This window comes from Dermacentor albipictus, chromosome 7 (assembly GCF_038994185.2).
Source record: "Dermacentor albipictus isolate Rhodes 1998 colony chromosome 7, USDA_Dalb.pri_finalv2, whole genome shotgun sequence".
NCBI lineage: Eukaryota > Metazoa > Arthropoda > Arachnida > Ixodida > Ixodidae > Dermacentor > Dermacentor albipictus.
This window is the reverse complement of record NC_091827.1, coordinates 130555929-130578041: the sequence shown is the minus strand read 5'-3', so window position 1 is coordinate 130578041 and position 22113 is coordinate 130555929. Positions and strand designations below refer to the sequence as shown.

General features: G+C 49.7%; 2 protein-coding genes across 5 annotated transcripts in view; one reads left to right on the top strand and one right to left on the bottom strand.

Annotated features, from left to right (window-relative positions):
• Positions 1-22113, bottom strand: part of brun (trafficking protein particle complex subunit brun) — a 663235-nt gene that overhangs the window by 576494 nt on the left and 64628 nt on the right. For 3 of the 4 annotated variants that reach the window (XM_070522710.1, XM_070522707.1, XM_070522708.1), the window contains exon 4: positions 21845-21958. The exons of the other annotated variant lie outside the window; for it this stretch is intronic. In XM_070522710.1, coding sequence (XP_070378811.1) covers positions 21845-21958 — 114 coding nt within the window. The remainder of the gene's footprint in view (positions 1-21844; positions 21959-22113) is intronic. 4 annotated transcript variants of the gene reach the window in all.
• On the top strand, positions 18414-21141 carry LOC139048164 (piggyBac transposable element-derived protein 4-like). Its single transcript, XM_070522718.1, has one exon. The coding sequence runs from the start codon at positions 19226-19228 to the stop codon at positions 20993-20995; it is 1770 nt and encodes a 589-aa protein (XP_070378819.1). The 5' UTR covers positions 18414-19225; the 3' UTR covers positions 20996-21141.

Here is a 22113-nt window from a genome sequence, read left to right as displayed (position 1 = left end):
GTTCCATTCGGTTCTGCATCAATTATCGCCGTCTCAATAAGATAACGCGCAAGGACGTCTACCCTCTACCGCGCATTGACGACGCTCTGGACAGCTTGCAAGGCACTAAATTCTTTTCGTTGGATTTACGCTCGGGCTACTGGCAGGTCCCGATGTCAGCAGTTGATCGCCCTAAAACTGCATTCATTACGCCAGATGGTTTATACGAATTTAATCTGATGCCATTTGGCCTATGCAATGCGCCTGCTACCTTTGAATGAATGATGGACAATATCTTGCGCGGCCTAAAATGGAGCACATGTTTGTGCTATCTCGACGACATTGTTGTGTTCGCCCCTGATTTCAGCACGCATCTTCTTCGCCTTAGGCAAGTGTTGACGTCCTTGACCAACGCAGGCCTGCAACTGAACCTGAAAAAGTGCCAGTTCGCCGCGCGCAAGCTCATGATTCTTGGTCACGTCGTGTCGCAAGACGGCATTTGCCCCGACCCATCAAAACTTCGCGCCGTGGCAGAATTTCCGAAACCTAAGACACTCAAAGAACTCCGCATCTTCATCGACCTCTGTTCTTACTTCCGACGCTTTGTCCGCAATTTTGCCTCGATAATATCACCTCTGACACAACTCTTAAGTGGCGCCAACGACCTACCCTCCTGGTCTCCTGCATGCGACGCCGCGTTCGTGACCTTACGCCGTCTCCTGACGTCTCCGCCTATACTGCGACACTACGACCCCACCGCCCCAACTGAAGTGCATACCGATGCCAGTGGTATTGGCCTTGGCGCTGTCCTTGCGCATTGCAAGTCTGGCTACTCCGAGTACGTCATTGCTTACGCCAGTCGTGCACTGACTAAAGCGGAACACAATTACAGAGTCACAGAAAAAGAATGCCTGGCCATCGTTTGGGCACTCGGGAAGTTTCGCTCCTATTTATGCGGCAGGCCTTTCAATGTGGTTACTGACCATCACGCCCTTTGTTGGTTATCCTCTTTAAAAGACCCGTCTGGACGCCTTGCGCGCTGGGCTCTGCGCATTCAAGAATACGACATACACGTCATATACCGCTCAGGTCGCAAGCACACTGACGCTGACGCTCTGTCCCGCTCTCCGCTGCCAGCCGACACGGCCTCCCTCTCCACCATTAAGGCGGTATCCTCGGTCGACATCGACACCTTCGCATCAGAACAGCGCGAGGATCCTTGGGTGGCCTCTCTTTTGGATTTCCTTTCTGGCTCGCCTGCTTCTCCCATCTCCCGCTCCCTGCGTCGCCAGGCTGTCCATTTTGCTGTCCGGGATAAACTCTTGTATCGACAGAACTACCAGCCCGATGGTCACAAGTGGCTCCTGGTTATCCCTAGGACTTTGCGTTCCGACATGTGCGCGTCTTTCTATACTGACCCACAATGTGCACACGCAGCTGTTTTGAAGACGTATGAGCGCCTGCGGCAACGTTACTACTGGCGAGTAATGTTTACTTTTGTCCAAAAGTTCGTCCGCTTATGCCCGCAATGCCAACGCCGCAAATCTCCGCCTCATCCGGCCCACGGATTATTACAGCCGCTTCCGTGCCCTGCTCGTGCCTTCAACCGTATGGGAATTGACCTGTACGGGCCGCTACCACTAACACCCGCTGGAAAACGATGGATTATTGTCGCAGTTGATCACCTTACAAGCTATGCCGAAACTGCTCCTCTACCTGCAGCGACCACCAGTGACGTTGCATCCTTTCTGCTCCATCGTTTCATTCTTCGTCATGGCCCACCTCGGGAGCTGCTGAGTGATAGAGGCCGTGTGTTTCTGTCACATGTGGTTAAGCTCTGCTTGCTCAATGCCGCATAGTTCACCGGACCACCACGGCGTACCATCCTCAATCTAACGGACTTACAGAGCGTTTCAATCGCACCCTTGGTGATATGCTCGCCATGTACGTTTCATCGGAGCATATTAACTGGGACATCATCCTCCCATTTGTCATGTACGCATATAATACGGCTACACAAAGTACCACAGGATTTTCTCCATACTTTCTTCTCTACGGTCGCGATCCTTCCCATACCATCGATACGGTTTTGCCTTATACACCAGACGTGTCAGAATGTGCTACCGTTTCAGCCGCCGCCCGATACGCCGAGGAATGCCGTCAATCAGCCCGAAAGTTCACCTCCACTGACCAACAACGACAAAAAGCCAATTGTGATGGCAACGCTACGAATCCGAACTTCGCTCCCGGCACCCTTGTCTTGTTGTCCGTGCCTTATACCATGCCTGGACTTTCGACAAAACTTCTCTCGCAGTATGATGGACCATACCGCATCGTCTAACGAACCTCTCCGGTCAACTATGTCATAGAGCCGCTTACATCGACATCAGACAAGTGCCGCCGTGGACGGAATGTTGTTCCCGTGCGCCGCCTGAAACAATTCTATGACCCGCTCGCCTCCACGTCCTAAGTCGCCAGGATGGCTCCGCTTTTGCACCGGGAGTAATTGTAATGAAGAAGAAGAGCACAAGAACAAGGCCAGCCAGATCGTCTCTTCCATGCCTGCTGTGCAACCAGTGGGCCAGCCGGATCGCCAGTGCTTGGCACGAGTGCGAGCCGTTCGGGCAACCAGCTGTTCCTGTTCTGCGTCACCTGCCTCCTCGGTCATGAAGAGACGTTACCCTCGGAACTGTTCAGTGCACCCATTACACAAAGAACTCTTCTTTAATAATTTGCCTATAGAAATGTTTACTGTGAATGAACACAAAGATGTGCAAAATGAACTTTCTTATGTTTATTGCATTTAAATCTGTTACAGTAAAACCCTGTTATATCGAAGTTGTAGAAACAGGGGAAAATTTTAAATTTTAAGACAAGCAGAGTTTCGACACGAACAAGCTCATGAAAATACGTATAAACCCCTGGCTTCGCATAGAGCACATAAAGCCTTTCAAAATAGGCATGCAGAGCCAGTAAATTTCTAGCAAATGCTTCACATACCAGGAGCGGTACCTCGGCAGATCATTTTTGCAAGATACAGAGACTCCGCACTCAATGCGTCTACAGGCAACAGCGATCCTCTCAGAGCCAAGCAAACACTTGCACATAGGTACCGAGTCCCGACGTGTCCAAAGCATAGTCCGTCACATGCAATATTGCAAAAGTGCTCGTATCCTCAAAAAGTAACTGACCGGGAAAACCAACTTTTGTAGCCATGCCTTTCACTTGATTATATGCCACTCTTTCATCCACCATTCTAGGCTGGCTTATTTCACTGATAACACAGGCAGAGTGTTGCTATGACCACTAATGAAGTGTGATAATAAATGCCATCAGAAGAAGCATCGCTACAATATTGCGGCCCTATATACCGACGGTCATCATGAGATTGGTTCTGCCACAATATTTTTGTCAGTAAGAATAGTTAAGAAAAAAAAAATAAAAGGTTGTGGTAGAACCAATCTCACGATGACTGCCAATGGTAATGCATTTAGCAATGAATCAATATAGTAACACAATGCATCACACTTGCTTCCGAAAGTTATTTTTGCAGCCGAATACAGCAGAGGGTAAACGAGTTATGCATGACGAGAGTACTGCATCGAGACTTCTCTATCACACTTCCCTAAGAACACTCGGTGCCATCTAGCACAGCTACTACAATGCCTCCGCCTGGCCTGCAAAATGCATCGCATCGATGCATGCAAATTCTGAGAAACACATCATGCAGCAACTGGGCTCCTCTCTAGCGCTTTTTTCAGGACACGCTGTGCCCTTTATTCGCCCTGCAGAGAAGTCCCCGTGTGGCCTCCGAGTTGAGAAACGTGGAGTGCCAGTGTTTACAAAGGCCGAGACTTGTTCCCTCACTTGCTGCACACTCAGTGGCACATACTCTGTGACCCAAGTTGGCAAGAGGTTCACTGTACAGCAGCACATACTCCATGCATTCATGGCACAGCTCGCTAAAGTGTTGGCACGAAAGGGGTTCGTTGAAAGCGGCACATACCCAGTGCATTTGTGGCACAGCCTGCTAATGCGATGGGTTGCTGTCCTTGAGGAACTCTTGTGATGTGGGCTAAATTCTGACCAGCATCGGAGAAATTTAAGTGATCTTTTTCATCACTGTACACTGCACATTTACAGAGGCACATACCTAGTTACCAAAGTTCCCGTCAAAGACATTCAATGAAGAAGGGCACACGCCTACTGGCACATGGCCAGTGACCCGAGTTGGCCTCAAAGATATTCATTGAAGACCAGCAGAGACCGAGTGGCGCATACCCAGTACTCCATGTCGGCATCAAACAGTGCCACCTACCCAGTCCTGCATCTACACTGATCCATGTTGGTGTGAAAGAGGTATGCCAAAGAGCAGCCCGCATGTACAGATTGCCACTTATTCAGTGACCCAAGTGACCCTTTTGAGTTGTCTAAAAATGGCTAAAATGCAAAGTAAAGGGCTTTCTTTTACTCACAGACTTCCACTCGCAAATTCCCTGGATTTTTTTTTTTTACCTAAGCATTTACTTTGCTAAAGGCCATGCATGCTGGCAGTACTTCTCTCGGGCACAGAAGGAGGGTATGATGCCGTATGACTCCTTCCAGTGAGGCGAAGATGCAGAAGGCACCGACTTGTGCGGATGTGAAAAAATCGGCTCCCGCTTTCACAAATGTTTTCGGTTTGTTTTTTGTGTCACCTATCACTGAAATGCACGTCATCCGACACGGTTTCTTTCGAGGACTTCCTTCGATGAGTGGCCCTTGTGCGGAAATTGTGGAACTTATTGTGTCGACCACGCCGCGGCGACACTAGGTGCGGCTAGGATTAGGCCTAACCCGACGAAGAGGGGCATTATGCCCGAAGTAGGAACGGTGGTAGGAGAGGAAATCTCCTCCGAAGAAGCCAACAGCCCAGGCTGGACGACAGCGTTGGGCAAGAATAAGAAAGCTCGGCAAGAAACACCAGTTTTAACGAGCAAGAAATCCCACGTGGGCTTGAAGGGTGGCTGCCACACGGCTGCCCCGCAAGGCGTGCTGCAACGTCTCGCAGCCTCGTCGAGGCTCCCCAGACTACCTAGGAAGCACATACGAATTGTCCGCCCAAGGGGCAGGCTGGACGTCAAGAAGATAAGCCAAATCAGGCTGGCTCAAACCTTGGCCACGGCGGCTGCACTAGCCCCCACAGAAACCGAGGGCGACATAGTCTGCCCTAATTTCACTCAAAATGTTCTCGTCATCTCCACCCCGGAAAAGAAAAACGCCTCCGATTATGCAGGAATCCAGCAAATACACATAAGCGAAGGACTGTACAAAGTGGCCGGATACATGGCCGCCCCAGACAACACCTGCAAAGGGGTCATACCAGGGGTCGACGCAGACATCAGCGAGGCCCTAATCCTGCGCATGATTGTCAACCATCGTAACCCGAAGGTTCTGGAAATCAAACGAAATAAGAACACCACCACAGTGGTCGTCCTCTTCGACGGCATGAAAGTGCCTAACTATGCCATATGCAGCATCAGCCTTCTGCGCTGCATGCTCTTCAAACCGAGGTGTGCTACGTGTGGCGGTTTAGGACATCGTGCAGACGTCTGCCCCAACCCCACCAATGTGGATTGCCAGGGCTGCAAACTAACCTCCCCACCCGAGGACCACCAGTGTTTGCTGAAGTGCACCCTTTGCAGAGGCCCACACCTTACGGCAGACAAAACATGTAAGCAGCGCTTTTCAAGTCTCATACGTCGTACGCAGACACTGACAGCGCCATAAGCGCGCCAAGAACAAGCACCAGCAGCAACAGCTGGCCAAGAAGAACCGGCCACGTGACTCCTGCACGGCGGCAGCCCCCAGAAGGGAGCGCTCTGTCACACCAGCTGGTCGAAAACGCAGCCTCTCCAGAGGGCGCTCTACCTCCTAGGTTCGGATCCAGGAAACGCCAACCTGGGCACATCGTGTGAAGCCGAAGCAGACGACACTAGCTTCAAAGGTAACGCAGGTAGCATTGCCAGAGCATAAAGTTCATCCCAGAGTCACTCAACTCATGCAAGAGAATGTTCGACTCAAAGCAGAAATGCAGCAGATGAGGGCCGACTTCGAGTCGCTCCGTAAGTCTTACCCCTTCGCAAGCCGAGAAGCAACAGTATCCCCATCAGGGGAGCCACAGGCGCGCTCAGGTAAACGTAGGGCTGCACCCCCAGAGGGGGACGCTGACTCTATGGAGACAGAGTCCAATAACAAAGACTTAGAAAGCATGCTGCGGGCAATTCAGGAGCTAGCTGATAGCGTGACTGCCCTCCTTAAAAGGATGGCATCCCTGGAAAGTGCACAGACCGCATTAGCTATGGCTAAACAGCCTTCAAGGGAGCGCCTTCGGGCACCTTCACCCGCAAGCACCGTCCTCATTAACAAGATGGTGGAATGGCCAATCCAAGGCAATCACCATGGCGGTCAATCCCAATAAGTTAGTTATGTGGCAGTGGAACTGTGCCAGTTTCCAATGGTGCAAAGCTCCGCTGCAGCAATTCATTTCGGCACAGGCAGCAGTCAAAGCACACGTAATTCTGTTACGAGAAACTCTTGATGAGGCGCCCACCTTCACGGGATACCGGGTTGCATCGATATGAGGAGGGAAAGCGGGGTTTAGTAACCCTGTTCGCACGGAAGTGCTCCTTTCAAGTACACAAATTACCACTTGGACAAACCAGGACGGAGATCATTATGGTCAAAATTATCCCTAACAATTGCCTTAAGAGCAGTTGTAGTATCCGTAACTTCTGGTTTCGGTTTTGGGTCTTTACATCAGGGCGCCACTCAGCGCCAAACGCTGTAAGTGCCTCCTGTAAGTTGTCTCCTCAGAAATAAAGATTCATTCCTTGTCTGGTCCCCGACTGGAGCAGTCTGGCTCTTATCTTGCGGCGCTGCGCGCCCCGGCCGTTTAGGCCTCATGCCATAACCCTTCTGTCCGGCCGCCCCGTCGAAGCTACAACAAACTGGCGACGAGGTAAACCGCTCACTTTACTTTTATGGCCCCTTGCCTTTCTACTTCTGCTGCTCCCCTCCTTCCGGCATGCAAGACGCTACGTCCACATCGGCGTCGTCTACCGCAACTCCCCCGCCTTTGTTCTCCGTGCCCAGCATGGCTTTGCACCACCCATGCCGCCTTTCCTTGCATTACCCGGTACTCCTTCGGTACCGTGGCTCACATGGAAACGTTCTTTTTGCACGTTTCTTCAGGCGACCGGATGCGAAGCAGTACAAGACGAGAGGAAGAAGGCCATTTTACTGAGCAACTTAGGCTTCGAGGGGCAGCGTCTCTACTATGACTTCGCGTCGCAAACGGACCAGACGGCTGCTACGTTCGAAGACATTCTTTGCATCTTCGACCAGCACTACGAAGAAAGCTCAAATCTCCTTGTGCACCGCATTATCTTCCGGGACAGGAAGCAACTACCTGGGGAAACCTTCCAGGACTTCGTCACCGCGCTACAAAGGCTAGCGCCTGCTTGTGCGTTCGGCGCTTGGCACGACGAGTCTCTTCGCGACCAAATTCTCCAAGGCGTCGCATCAAAAAGAGTTCGAGAACGGCTACTGTACGAAGGATCGTCCCTCACGCTCAAGAAAGCCGAGGAAATCGGACAAAGCGTGGAGCAAGTTGACAAGGAACTTGAAGTCTTCAGCAACTCGTCTGTTCAGCGAGTCTCGACGCAACACCAAGATGGCGTCGCCAGCCATCTCCTTCCTCGCCCGGGCACGCAAGATGGCGGTAACCACATCGGTAACAATGGGGTGCCAGTTCTCCAGTGGCTTCGCAGAGTTCGGGCCGGACGTCACGTTGGCCGGCCCCTCGATGCGACTGCCCGCCACGCCGTTGATCTCCATCTTGAAAACGCTGGGTCGAGGGAGAAGGGGGAGGGGGGGAGGGGGCGGTGACCGCCATCTCCTTCCTCACCCGGGCGCGCGAAGTTGCTCATGGACACAGGAGCTACAGTGTCACTGATGAACAGCTCCCTATACGAAGAACATTTCAAGGTTTTTCCTTTATCTCCTTCGAGTCTTCGACTCAAGAATTATTCGCAGCAAGAAATTCTGCATTCAGGACGTTTCTCCGTGCTCGTCAAGTATCGCAACAACGCTGCAGTAGTGACATTTGACGTCACGACCCAAGGCACTTCTCTTCTGGGCTTAGATGCCATTCAAGCTTTGGGCATTGACATTCAAGGGTCTTCGCTCACATGTCAACAAGTATCAGGACTTCCAGCTGACCCAAGCGTTCAGCCTCCGTCTCTTCTGCACAACGCTCCAACAGAGTTCGCCCATCTGTTCTCGGGACAATTGGGACTTGTCAAGGGCTTCGTCCACGACGTTCGTCTCCGACCTTCAGTGCAGCCAGTCTCAGCGAAACTGCGTCCTCTACCTCTGGTTCTCCGGCAGCAAGTCTCCGCCGAGCTGCAACGCCTGGAATAAGCTGATGTCATCGAACGAGTCACTGCGTCCGAGTGGATTTATCCGCTCGTCCTCGTTCGAAAGAAGGACGATTCCATTCGACTTTGCGTCGATCTTCGAGACCCCAACAAGGCTATAATCATTGATGCCTTTGCACTACCGAGGGCTGACGAACTGTTGCATCGACTCGCTGGTGCTACTGTCTTTAGTAAGTTGGACTTGCAGTCTGCGTATCACCAGGTTTTATTATCCGAGAAAAGCCGTGAGCTTACTACTTTTGTAACTCATGACGGTCTTTTCCGCTTCAAGCGTGTGTGTTTCGGTTTGGCATCTGCGCCATCCGCTTTCCAACAGAACATGTCATCTGTTTTGAAAGACTGCCCAGGCACCTTGTGCTACCTTGATGATGTGCTTGTATGGGGTCACACTCAACGTGACCACGACAGAAATTTGCAAACAGTTCTGTCTAGGATAAGTAATGCAGGCATGCAGCTTAACCACAAGTGCGTATTCAGTGTCCCAGAATTAACTTTCCTAGGACATAAAATTTCCGCAAATGGCATTTCGCCGATGGATAGTAAAATTCAGGCAATCGTGGAGGCACCACAGCCTAAGGACAAAAAGGCTCTACATTCATTTCTGGGCCTCACGGGATATTATGCTAAATTTATCCTGCAGTATGCCAACGTAGTGGAGCCGCTAAGGAAACTTCTAAGGCAAGGACAAGCCTTTGTCTGGGATCGGGATACTGAATGCAGCTTTCAAGCTATTAAAGACATACTTGCATCACGCCCGGTGGTACGCATGTTTCAACCGCATCTGCCTATTGTTGTGACGGTTGATGCTTCTGTCGTTGGCATAGGAGCTGTCCTACAGCAAAAATGCGGAAATGAGCTCTTTACAGTAGCTTTTGCTTCTCGTACGTTATCTTCCGCAGAGCAACGGTACTCCGTAGGCGAACGGGAAGCATTGGCATGTCTGTTTGCGTGTGAACATTGGCATGATTACTTGTGGGGTCGACAGTTCACTCTACTAACTGATCACCAAGCTCTAGTCGCATTGCTATCTTCAAAGGGTCTTGGACAGCGACCGTTAAGAATTTCAAGGTGGAATGCAAGATTGCTGTATTACAATTTCTCCATTCAGTACTGTAAAGGTGACCAAAATGTCATTGCGGACGCATTGTCACGCCTACCTGTGCCTCACGAATGTGAACCAGCACTAGATGAGGAAATAGTGTCTTTAGTTTCATCTTGTATTACAAAGGAGGAATTCCAAGCAGCCACACAGGCAGATCCAGTGTGCCAAGCATTAAAAGACAAAATAGTAAAAGGATGGAGAACTGCGGCGGACCTTCCGCCAGAGTTACAGGTGTATGCTGCTGTACAGTCCGAATTGTCCTACATGGATAATCTGCTTCTCCGAGGTGAACGTATCGTTCCTCCTGCTTCCTTGCGTCAGACACTCCTGTCTATTGCTCATGAAGGTCACTTAGGCATTACTAAAACCAAGCTCAGATTGAGAGGCATCTACTGGTGGCCTCACATGGATAGGCAAGTTGAAGAACTTGTGGGAAACTGCTTTGTGTGCCAACAAGCAGATAAATCTGCCAAACCATCTTTTGCGCCATTACAACCTGTCGAATGGCCATTAAGACCATGGGAAAAATTAGCCATAGATATAATAGGCCCTCTTGATTGTGCTCCACAGTATGCTCGTTTTGCTTTGGTCATGGTTGACTATCATTCCAAATGGCCCGAAGTTGCTTTTATGCCTTCCGTCACATCGGAAGCCATCATGCACAGTCTCATGACCATATTCAGTAGAGAAGGATTTTCTGATACTATAGTGTCCGATAATGGGCCACAGTTTGTTTCTGTACAGTTCGAAAACATCCTGAAGGAAAGAGGCATTAAGCATTTCTTGTCCTCTCTTTACTACCCACAGGCCAATGGCCAAGTAGAAAGATTTAACCGTGTCCTTGAAGAATTCATACAGATTGCTATTTTGGAACAGCGAGACCTCAGACTTGCGGTCTTAGAATACTTTGCAATTTACAGGTTTACTCCACATATGACTACCGGTGTGTTTCCAGCCATGCTGCTCCATAGTTGACAACCACGAACTCGGCTGGACGTCGCAAACATGCCTCCAATTCATCCTGAATTTGCTTCTCCAAAGTTGCGCCAGGAAGTGCAGAGTAGAGTACGTGAAAAACAGGAAAATACTAAAAAGTATGCGTATCGCCGTCGCGCAACTAAATGTCCTCAGTTTCAGCCAGGCGATCTGGTTAGGGTACGTACGTCACGGAAATCTGGTCCTAAATACTCCGGTCCGTTCAAGATTTACCGCAAAGTAGGTCGAAGTACTTTCCAGCTTGAAAATGGCAAGCGTTGGAACGAGTCTAAACTGGTGAAGTACTCGGTACGTCAGGGGGAAACAAATGAAAGGAGTCATTTCAATGATGGAACATCCTTTGACGATGGTTTTCCACCTTTTCTCCCTGTTCCTACTGGTACTCATCTTCCTGCTTCATCCCCTTTGCAACCACCTGTCTCACCACCACCACCTCCGGGTTCACCCCATGCAGAACAGTCTCCTGCACGTCCGTGCGACACTCCTCCTCAAGACACTGCCCCTGAAGGCACTCGGGTCTCTGACACACCTTCTAGCCACAGTACGAGTAACACTTCTGCTGTTCCTCCTTTACAACTTGAACCAGTCCTCTGTAGGTCTACACGCCATAGACAACCCCCGGAACGATATAAGAATTATGTTTCCAAGTAGCTTGTTGCCTTAGGTTACTGTCTACAGAGGTTTCAACCCTCCCATGCGAATTCGGCACTTAATGCCAAAAGTATTTCCTTTGATGTTTGTTAGCTGAATAAGACATAAGCAGTATCCTTCAAATGGGGGGATTTCTGGCAGCATAACCGGTGCTATACACATGCTGTACTTACTGCTATACTGCAGATTTATCAGTGGATCCTAGTTGTAGGAACACTTTTCTTCATTTCTTAGCATCCCCACAGAAGGGATACCATACATTTCTTGTATGTTACGTTTCTTGCAGCATACATGTATGCATTTTCACTACGGTAGCAGCCGCCATACTAATTTGTCTTTTATGCCAAAAAGAAAAAAAGTTTTTCGTTAGCATTCTTAAGGAGGGGCACTATGGAGTGTTAAGTGCTTTTACGCACAATGCCAATCCACGACAGACACAGAGACTGTCTCAACTCAGGCTCAGGGCGAATGAGCCACCCATCAGTGCTGTCCCAGGGGGCACACAGATGGTTGTTAATGTATACTTATGTACTTTGTGAATTTTCTATGTGTTATCTGTGTGTGCAAGGCTGCATCTCATCGTCCTCCCCAGACGGGTACTGGAACTGCAGATCTGGACTGCAATAACTCATATTCAGTGTTCATGTGCGTTTTTTTTAATGGGGAAGCCAGAGATCATTTTATATTGCATAAAGATGTATCACTAATCATGTGTGTTACAGTACAAACATGTGTTCTTTGACTCGTGACTTACTTTTGTTGCGAGGAGAGCGAGTAGATCATTTTTTCCTTTCAAGGGAGAGGTGATGTGGTATCCGTAACTTCTGGTTTCGGTTTTGGGTCTTTACATCAGGGCGCCACTCAGCGCCAAACGCTGTAAGTGCCTCCTGTAAGTTGCCTCCTCAGAAATAAAGATTCATTCCTTGTCTAATCCCCGACTGGAGCAGTCCGGCTCTTATCTTGCGGCGCTGCGCGCCCCAGCCGTTTAGGCCTCGTGCCGTAACCCTTCCGTCCGGCCGCCCCGTCGAAGCTACAACAGCAGTGTCTTCCTTTGGAACACATACACCTCACTGTCGGATCAACGGCAGGCATTCACCACGATTATGACAAAGGCGGTGGCCTTGAGCAAGGGGGCCCCCCACAGTGATAGCGGGTGACTTTAATGCACCCCACGATGCCTGGGGATACCCCCGCCAATCCACCAAGGGCAATCTCCTTGTCCAGGCAGTTTCTGACTGCTCACTGCAATTGATTACGGATCCTCAATACCAGACGCAAACCGGCACGTCGGTAGTCCGAGACACCACTCCGGACCTGGCGTTCGTCAAGAATGCCCCCGGAGAGGGATGGCAAAATTTGCAAGAGAATCTGGGTAGCGATTGTAGAGATTACCTTAACAATCAGCACAGCCCCTACCAGTGAATTTAAAGTGACGGACTGGGATGCCTTCCGGAAAATGCGGAAGGCAGACCAGACCGACTACAGCAATCTCGATAGTCTGTTCACAACACTACAGAAGGACATACAAGCTGTGACCAAGGTGGTTAAGACCGACCTAAAAGTAGATCGGATGGACACGTGCCTTACGCACCTCCTAGAAGCCAAAAACTCCATCCTGAGTCGCTGGAGAACGCACACACTCCACCACCGACTTCGCAAAAAGAATGGCGGAGCTCAATTGTACAATACAAATTCATTCCATCGAACTGTACAAACAACAATAGAACGAATTGTGTTCCTCGGTTGATGGGCAGATGAGAATGGGGGGCAAATGGAATCTGCTCAAACACTTATTTGATGATTCGCAAAGCAAAAGCAATCAGAGACTAGTCATCGATCGCATAGTTCATAATCAAAAGGCGGCGAGCATATTTGAACATGTCCTCCTGCAAGAGTTGGCTGAAAAGTATCTCCCACTGGGCTCCTCCGGTGCCGGGGGTTATCCTCGTTACCGGGCTAGAACCTCGTGGGGGCAACTCACAGACTATAGACCACATTGCCTCCAAGACAAAGAATATGCTTCGGCTTATCTCAGGGTCTCGAACCGCAGGGGGGTTTAAGCGAGAGCAATCTCCTCAGACTCTACCACGCGTTTCTTATGAGCCACATCAACTATGTAGCCTCCGCGTTGCACTGGTCTAAATGAGATGAGGCCAAAATCGACGCCCTCATGCGCAAAAGCATCAAGCGCATGCTGGGTTTACCGCTAACTACCAGCATCACGTGTCTCATGCAACTAGGCATGCACAACACCCTGTCAGAGGTGAATGAGGCCCAACAAGTGGCCCAAATAATACGACTCTCATCATCGTGAGTTGGGAGACACCTCCTCGAATCCGTTGGATGCGGTCACCAGGAAATTGCGGAGCGCAATGTGACCCAATCACCCATGGTCTGAGAAACGTTCAAGGTAGATCCCATGCCACGTAACGTCCACCCTCAATACAATGTAGGGCGCCAGGTAGCCCGGGCTCATTCCCTGTTAAAAGTGGCTGCAGCCACTCCGAATCTGGCATGTTTCGTTGATGCCGCCCAGTACGGGCGCTCTGATCACTATGCCGTAGTTTCAGTTGACTCTAACGGCACTCTCATTATCCTTAGCATCTGTGCAGAAGGTTTCTGCAACAGTAGCCAAGCAGGTTGCTATAGCTATAGCACTGAAGGATTCGCTACGTCCCAATATCTTTACAGACTCCAGGTCTGTAGCCTGAGCGTTGACCTCCGGCTCAATCTCAATGGAGGCGGCGGACATCCTCGGCAGCGAGAGGGCTGCTGGGTTTCATATCATCAAATGGTTCCCGGTCCATATGGGAATCAATGTGCACTCTGAGGTTGTTAACCAATGAGTTGGCCCATGACTGTGCACGAGATCTTACACACCATGGATGTTCCAGTGGACTCGCGGGTGGCGACTTAGGACTGTACAAGGATTTGCTTCTCACCTTCCATAAAATCTTGGCACATTATCAACTTGCTCGGCGGGCCTTTCCGCTACAACATCCTTAACTTACTAGACCACAATCATCGGCCTTTCACATGCTCCAAATGGGGTCATTCCCCTCCAGGGGCCGATTCAGTCATTTTGCGCCTAATGCAGAACCTCACTGTCCAGACTATGAGGCGTACTGCTCCTTATCTCATTTTCTGGCAATGTCCTGCGTTACACAGCTCATCAATTACCACTCTAATGGACTGGGAGCCCGCCCTTAAGAGTGGTGATCTCTCAGAGCAACTACGAGCTGTCCAGAGGACCTGCGACAGGGCAGAGGACCACGATCTTCCGACCCCAACATGGGTGCGGCCCGCGACAGCTACGGGGACTCCCTGGAAAGGGAGGTACTATAGCGTGGTTTCTCAAGACCATTAGTAAACTTGTTTGTCTGTCTGTCTATCTCTTCCCAGTCAAAGACTGTCAAACGAGGAGTAGCGATGGTCTGTATAGAATCGGCTCTCCGCAAGTCGTGTGTGCACAGGATGCAGCTTGCTTCTGACAATCAGATTTCCCCTCTTTAGATGGCAGGGTTTCCTGACTCGATGGTAACGCCAGTGGTGGAAACCCTCCTGCAGAAGGTAAAAGGATTTAAAAGCAAAGGAAGGGTGAGGACGACTATTATTGCCGTAAGACCTGAAGTGGTAGCGTATGTTCACAGGGTCACCCACAACTTAAGGAAGGTGGCAGGCAGGTTTGGAGTCCCCCTTGTCTTTCCAGCCCCTTTTATGTTGGTGCGGCTCTGCCCTCGCACCTCCGGTGATCCTAAAGGAAGGCAAGGCTGTGGCAAGAACCATACCAGGCCATATGCAAAATGCAATGTAGGAGTTGTGTACGAAATCCCCCTGGCATGTGGCAAGTCTTGCATAGATAGGGCAGGAGGGACCATGCGTGAATGATCGAGCCAGGGTACATGAACAAAAATTAACAAAAGATGGATATGGTGCATCCTGGCGCACTGCAATGCCTGCCCCTGTAATCCACTTTTCAAGGAGATAAAGATTCCGGGGTGAAGCCAGGACCAGACTGCATGTGAACTGATGGAGGCATATCACATAAAAAAGAAAGGCTACGACTGTGTTAATGATACTTCCAATAGGTTGTTTCAATCAGAGATTGATATTTTTTTATAACTGGCTTCTCCACTAGGCTGATGAGTGTTCTTGTTGCTGCGTTCTATTGATGAGTGTTCTTGGGCATGTTCTATTTATCTATATATTGCCACTGGTTGCTGTGAATAAACTAGTTGAAAGTTACTGCCCGTGTCATTTTTGTGTTATCTTCTGCTGTCCCCATCGTTATTCATGGTCAATATGATATGCAATCTGTAAACAAGTTGCTGAAAGTTTCCTCCATGTCAAACTCCTGCCATGCAGAGATGGTGGATGATATTGCTACGGGGTAGTATTCCCAATGACAAAGAGCCGCGCAGGAAGAAGACGAAGACGACGATTGGAAGCTAGCGCGGGCTGTTGCCTCTTGGTCAACTGCGGCGTATTGCCTTGTAAATATACTTGTAAATAGCTTTTCGTCGGTGTCTTCCTACGTAACATATTTGGTGGAGGTGGACGTTCCCTGTACCTCGTCACGGAGCTTCGCAGTGGACGGTACGTCGAGCCTACCTTCATGGCTCCCGCTGCGTGTACTCATCGAGCGTCTGCGCTCTACACCTACCGATGCATCCGTTCGCCGATATGTCCTCCAGGGCGGCATTCTGTACCGAAGGAGCTTCCTCCCTGATGGCCCTGATCTTCTTCTTGTCGTACCAAAACATCTACGACAAACTGTGCTCTTTCAGATGCATGACGCACCCACTGCAGGACATCTTGGCGTAACCCGCACGTACGACCGCGTCCGCCGCCGCTTCTATTGGCCTGGTCTTGCTCGCTCCGTCCAACGCTATGTTGCTGCCTGTGATCCCTGCCAGCGTCGGAAAACACCTCAGGTGCTACTTTCCGGTCATCTCCAGCCGATCACCGTCCCTGTGGAACCGTTTTTTCGTGTTGGATTAGACCTCCTCGGTCCCTTTCCCACGTCATCCTCTGAGAACAAATGGGTAGCCGTCGCAACTGATTACGCCACCCGATACGCTATCACGCGGGCTCTACCTAACAGTTGCGCGCCACTGACGTCGCCGACTTTCTCTTGCGTGACATTATCTTAGTGCATGGCGCCCCGCGACAGCTGCTTACTGACCGTGGTCGTAACTTCCTCTCGAAAGTTATCGCCGACATTGTGCGTTCCTCCTCTATTCAACACAAGCCGACTACCTCATACCATCCTCAAACCAATGGCCTGACCGAGCGCTTAAACCGTACTCTTACCGACATGCTGTCCAAGTACGTTTCGAAGGACCACCATGACTGGGACGTTGCCCTTCCTTACGTCACCTTTGCTTACAATTCTTCTCGGCACGACACCACCGGATTTTCTCCATTTTATTTACTCTACGGTCGCGAACCGACCTTGCCCCTTGACACGGTACTTCCTCCTGCTGCGACCTCAACAACCCAGTATGTGCGCGACGCCATCGCCCTCGCCAATCATGCACGCCAGCTTGCCCGTGCTCGACTGACGGACTCGCAAACCACGCAGCAGCGTCGGTACAACGCCCGCCACCGTGACGTACAGTTTTCGCCTGGTGCACTCGTGCTCCTGTGGTCGCCCTGTCGTCACGGACTTTCCGACAAGCTCCTTTCGCGGTACACAGGGCCCTACCGCGTGCTGCGCCAGGTGACGCCTGTGACTTATGAAATTGCTCCTGTGAGCTCAACCTCGTCATCTACTCTGGCGTCTAGTGATGTTGTGCACGTCAGTAGGCTCAAGAGCTACTACACTGCTTCCGAGTCCAGCCTTTAGTCGCTCCGGGACGGCGCTTTTACCGCCGGGGGTAGTGCTACGGGGTAGTATTCCCAATGACAAAGAGCCGCGCAGGAAGAAGACGAAGACAACGATTGGAAGCTAGCGCGGGCTGTTGCCTCTTGGTCAACTGCGGCGTATTGCCTTGTAAATATACTTGTAAATAGCTTTTCGTCGGTGTCTTCCTACGTAACAATATTATGTGTTCTTTGTTACAATTTTGGTTTGCTCTCATGCAGTAAAACTGATACACATACACTCTGGAATCAGTTCAAGGATAATGTAAACGGCTGTATTAGGCATTTTGTTACGCACATGGTAAATGAGCGGAAGGGCGAGTACCCTCAATTTATTTGGCAACTTTGCAGCTAAGGCAATGATAAAAAATAGCAGAAAACTGCTAAACAACAGCATGAACAGAGGGACACAGTCCACAGCGTTGTCCTGTTGTTTAGCGCTGTTTTCTGCTCGTAATCATGGACCAACCATCCCAAATGCATACTCTTCTGTAAATGATAAACACATTTTCAAGAACAAGAGGAAGAGCTGTAGAGACTTGGAGGCAATGTAGCTAAAGATCTGTGAAATCTGTTGTCGACATTTTGTAACTTTCAAGTTTGATTTCCCCAAATACCATCAAACCAACTTATAACAATATTCAAGTGCCACGAAAATTACTGTTATAACCAATAATTGTGATAACCGAGTTGCATGAAAAAAATAAAAAATAGGGTTAGGCAGAGCTCTTGGGAGAAAACTACAATGGCGGGGAGGCCAGTGCCCCTCCCCACCACCTTCCTCCATCCAGCTGCTGATTGTGTCCACTCTAACTGCTTCCTGGACACTCTGATCACACGTAACAAGCCGCGGCTGTTGGGATTAAAGAATGGCACTACTATAACACAGCAAAGAGGGGTCACCGCTGGCAAGCAATATGCGAGCTCCACCGAAGCATTGGTGCCCCCCGCAAGAGGGGCCTTTTAAAAAATGTGAGAAGGTTGCCACAGCAGCCTGTCAGCGTGAGAAATCCAGAAGAAATGCTGAGGCGAGATCGCCACAAGCATCTCGCCACGTACTTCTCGCTAGCTTGCACGAGAAAACCCTGTGTCTGTCAGCCTTGCATGCTTTACACAAAGCTTGCCCACATCCTTCACCAAAGATCCCAGGTGCTCCACGTAGTGTAGCAGAAGGTTCACCAAGAAATCGAAGTCCCGGAGGGACTTAATTGTCTGCCGGCCCTCCTGTCAGGACAACGTTGAGGCAGCCTGCCCTACCACATCAACAATGCTGTAGCTATACGATGCAAGCACATTGACGATGATCCCCTCATCGGTTAGAAGCACTTACTTTTCAAATCTATAGCCGTGCACTTTCTTTTCACTGGCAACATATTGCATTGCCGATGATCAGCGGGCAGATCAGCCATCTTCCGTTTTGGCAGAGAGTCAAACCAGGCTGAAAAACCACACGGTCAGGAACGATTCCGATGCAATCAACAAAGACGAACGCAAGCAATTAGGCAGTTTTTTAGAGCTGCACTGAATGAGGAGCCGGCGAGCAATCTGGGAACAGCACAGTCGGCACAGTCCATTCCTGTTTCAGAGAGTGGCGCGGCGTAGAGCTATGGGTGCAGCCCATTTGTGTGCGAAGGGGTGGAAGTGCGACGGGAGAGAGGAGCGCAGAGAAGGCCGGAAAATGAGCGCGTGGTGGCTGTTGCGATAGCGGGCCATCATTGAGCAGCTTGAATTTCACCTTTGTCTTCTTAAGAGTTTTGCATTTCACTACCTTTCGGCACTGACACCCATAGCCGGACTTCATTATAAACGATAATGCAGCATCAGGGCATTGTAGTAAGTGGGTTATTTCACCATGGAAAACATACAAAAGTTGACAGTGCAGCAGCTTCTCGTTGTTATAACCAATATATTGTTAACCCCTTAACCGTTTTGGACGAGCTGTGCTCGTCCTTGCCAGGCCGTCCCCAAACCGTTTTGGACGAGTGTAGCTCGTCCGCGCTGAATACGTTCTTCCCTCCAGCGTTTCGGACGAGCGGCGCACGTTTGTGGCGTAGCTTGCATTTTTACTCGACAGATGGCAGCACTGACCGCTTAATTTCTTTTTCTTCAACCGCGTAAACTTTTTTTTTCGTAGGGCAACCTTGGTTTTAAAATGGCATCCAGTGGAGGCGACACGTGTATTGCTGGCCCGTCTTCTCGGAAACGGCGCTTTTCTTCGTCGTCATCTTCGTCAGACGATGGTGATTCAGACACTGATGTGTACATTGTTTCAGGGAGCGAGGATGACAGTGATGATGTTGTACTCAGCAGCTCTTCTGATGAAGAAGATGATTGCTCGGAAGCGAACTTTGCGAGCGCGCGTCAGTGGATGAAGATCGACGTCACGAACATTCCTACACGACCTCCTCGGTTTCCTTTTCTGGCAGTTCCCGGTAAGACGTTCACTATAAGCTCGCCTGGTGACTTGCTTGAATATATTCAGCGTTTCCTCGATGATGAACTCATTTCAATGGTGGTCGAAGAAACTAACCGCAATGCTGCTGAGAAGGTGAAGGGCTGCGGTCCGTGTGAGCATAGCCGCGTCAAAAAATGGGTGCCGGTGACTGAGGAGGAGATGTGGGTGTTTCTTGGTCTCTTGCTGTTGCAAGGAATTGTGCAGAAGCCACGACAGGATTGGTATTGGTCCAGGAACAAGCTCTTATTCACACCTATTTTCGGAGAGGTGATGAGTGGCAACCGGTTTCAGCTCCTGATGCGGATGCTGCACTTTGCTGATAATTCCAGTATCAGCGACCTTAGCAGTCACCCGCAGCCGAAGCTGCACAAGATATGGCCGTTTCTGGTTCGGTTGTTGAAGAACTATCGCTCAGCCTACGTACCGGAGCGAGACATATCCATTGATGAAAGCCTTATGCTCTACAAAGGAAGGCTTGGCTGGGTACAGTACATTCCCCTCAAGAGAGCCAGATTTGGCCTGAAATTTTTCATGCTTTGTGAGGCGTCATCGGGGTACGTGTGGGATGTTATCATCTACACAGGAAAAGGCACCAACCTCGGCACACCAGCAAATGTCGACCCTACGTCTCCAATGGGAACGAAAGTGGTGATGAAGCTTCTGGAGCCCTTGCTAGGCAAAGGCTACTGCCTGACCGTAGATAATTTTTATACGTCACCAGAGCTCGTCGACCTCCTCCTCCTGAACCGCACAGATGTCTATGGCACAGTCAGAGCAAATAGAAAAGACATGCCTCCCGAATTCCGCACACAGAAGCTGAAAAAGGGAGAGATCCAAGCTTACCAGCGCGGTAAGTGTGTCGCCCTCCAATGGCGCGACAAAAAAGTAGTGACTGTCCTGAGCACTGTGCACAGCGCAAACATGGAGACGTTCAAAGACTCGAAAGGGAGGGACGTGACAAAGCCAAGCATCGTGCGGGACTACAACCACACAATGGGCGGTGTCGACAAGTCAGACCAGATGCTGGCGAACTACCCTGTCCCCAGAAAACGGCAGAAAATATATTACAAGAAGATTTTTCGCCACTTGCTTGATGAGTTGACATTTAACTCCTTTGTTTTGTATCAAAAGGAAGGAGGGAAGATGAACCACCTCGACTTCCGCCTCGCCCTTATTGAAGCAATCTTCAATAGGTACCTCGACCCCGCGCGAAAGATAAAGCGTGGCCGGCCTTCTGGCGTACTTGATCCCATACGACTCCAAGAGAGGCACTTTCCAGCTTACATCTCTCCAACCGAAAACAAGGCAACTCCAACCAGGAAATGCTTCATTTGCTGCAAAAAGCAAGGAGACAAAGGCCGGAAAATTAGGAAGGAAACACGATTTTGGTGCAAGAGCTGCAACAAACCGCTATGCGTGATCCCTTGTTTTGAGATTTACCACACCGTCCCAATGCTTCCTCGGTGAAGCAATCAACTTTTTGTCACCACAACTCAGTGAAAGAGTTAAGAAATCGGTGGCTGTGGTCATTCTTTAATTTTTATTGTTCATTACCAGCAGAAAGTTCCTTTTCTTTTTTCTGAGAAACAATAAACTTGAATATGCTACTTTGACTTCGTGTTTGCTTTAAATATTTTTTTAAGATCGAATACATGCTTTTTATTGCAATAATAATCGAAATCAGGAATAAAAAAAATAAGCAGTTTTGTGGAGAAATTCGTTGATATAAAAAAACGGTGAAGGGGTTAAAACCGGTATTGTTATAAGTGGTTTTGACAGTACACACTGAGTGCATTCAGTGTGAGCCGCTACTTGAAAGATGGGCCCTGCAATCGTTCCTGCAATAAAAGTTGGATGACACTACATTACTAGACCAGCACAAGCGTTGCCCCTTGTCATTGAATGGCACCATACATGCTAATATATTGCTGCATTAGCATAGGAAAAGGCTGCCCAATGCCTGTTATGTGCTTCACAACATATCCTCCAACAGCCCTGGACCGAGATCTTAACATGATTGCGTTAAGGAGCCCGCGTTGCAAAAATTCTTGCGTCGGCATCCCGCGTCAGATGTCATTTCAGTAAAAAGATTTTCGAACCACCTGTACCAAGGCCATCCATGTGAGGCAAGGAATTTACTGAACAAATTGAATTTCTTAAGCTAAAATACGTGGAAAAATTGTAAACCACGACATATACACAACCTACAGACATGATAGCTCTGGGTTTGTAATTTGACTAAATGACAAAACATAATTCTGCTATGCAAAAACTTAGAAACCTCTTTTCCAGAGTTTCTACAATTCACAGACTGACTGCAGCATCCGCCGTTTGCGCACACCGGCGCGTGGGTGTCTCGGTGGCCATGGAGCAGCAAGCCCGGTTCCTTGCAATACATCCAGCTGGCACTCGCCTCCGCTGCGTCGCGACCTACACAAGAAGCCACGTTTCTACCATAAAGCCTGCCTTCGTGCATTGCGTTTGCGGCCAGCATTTCCCAGTAAGCATCACAGTTACATTCGCTCCAGTTGCTGGGAAGCGTGAGAAGCAGTCGGGGATCTTTGAATGCTATCCCATTCCACTTT

Excerpts from the sequence above, each read along its gene's own strand:
- LOC139048164 (XM_070522718.1), top strand. The coding sequence starts at position 19,226 with ATGGCATCCAGTGGAGGCGACACGTGTATTGCTGGCCCGTCTTCTCGG.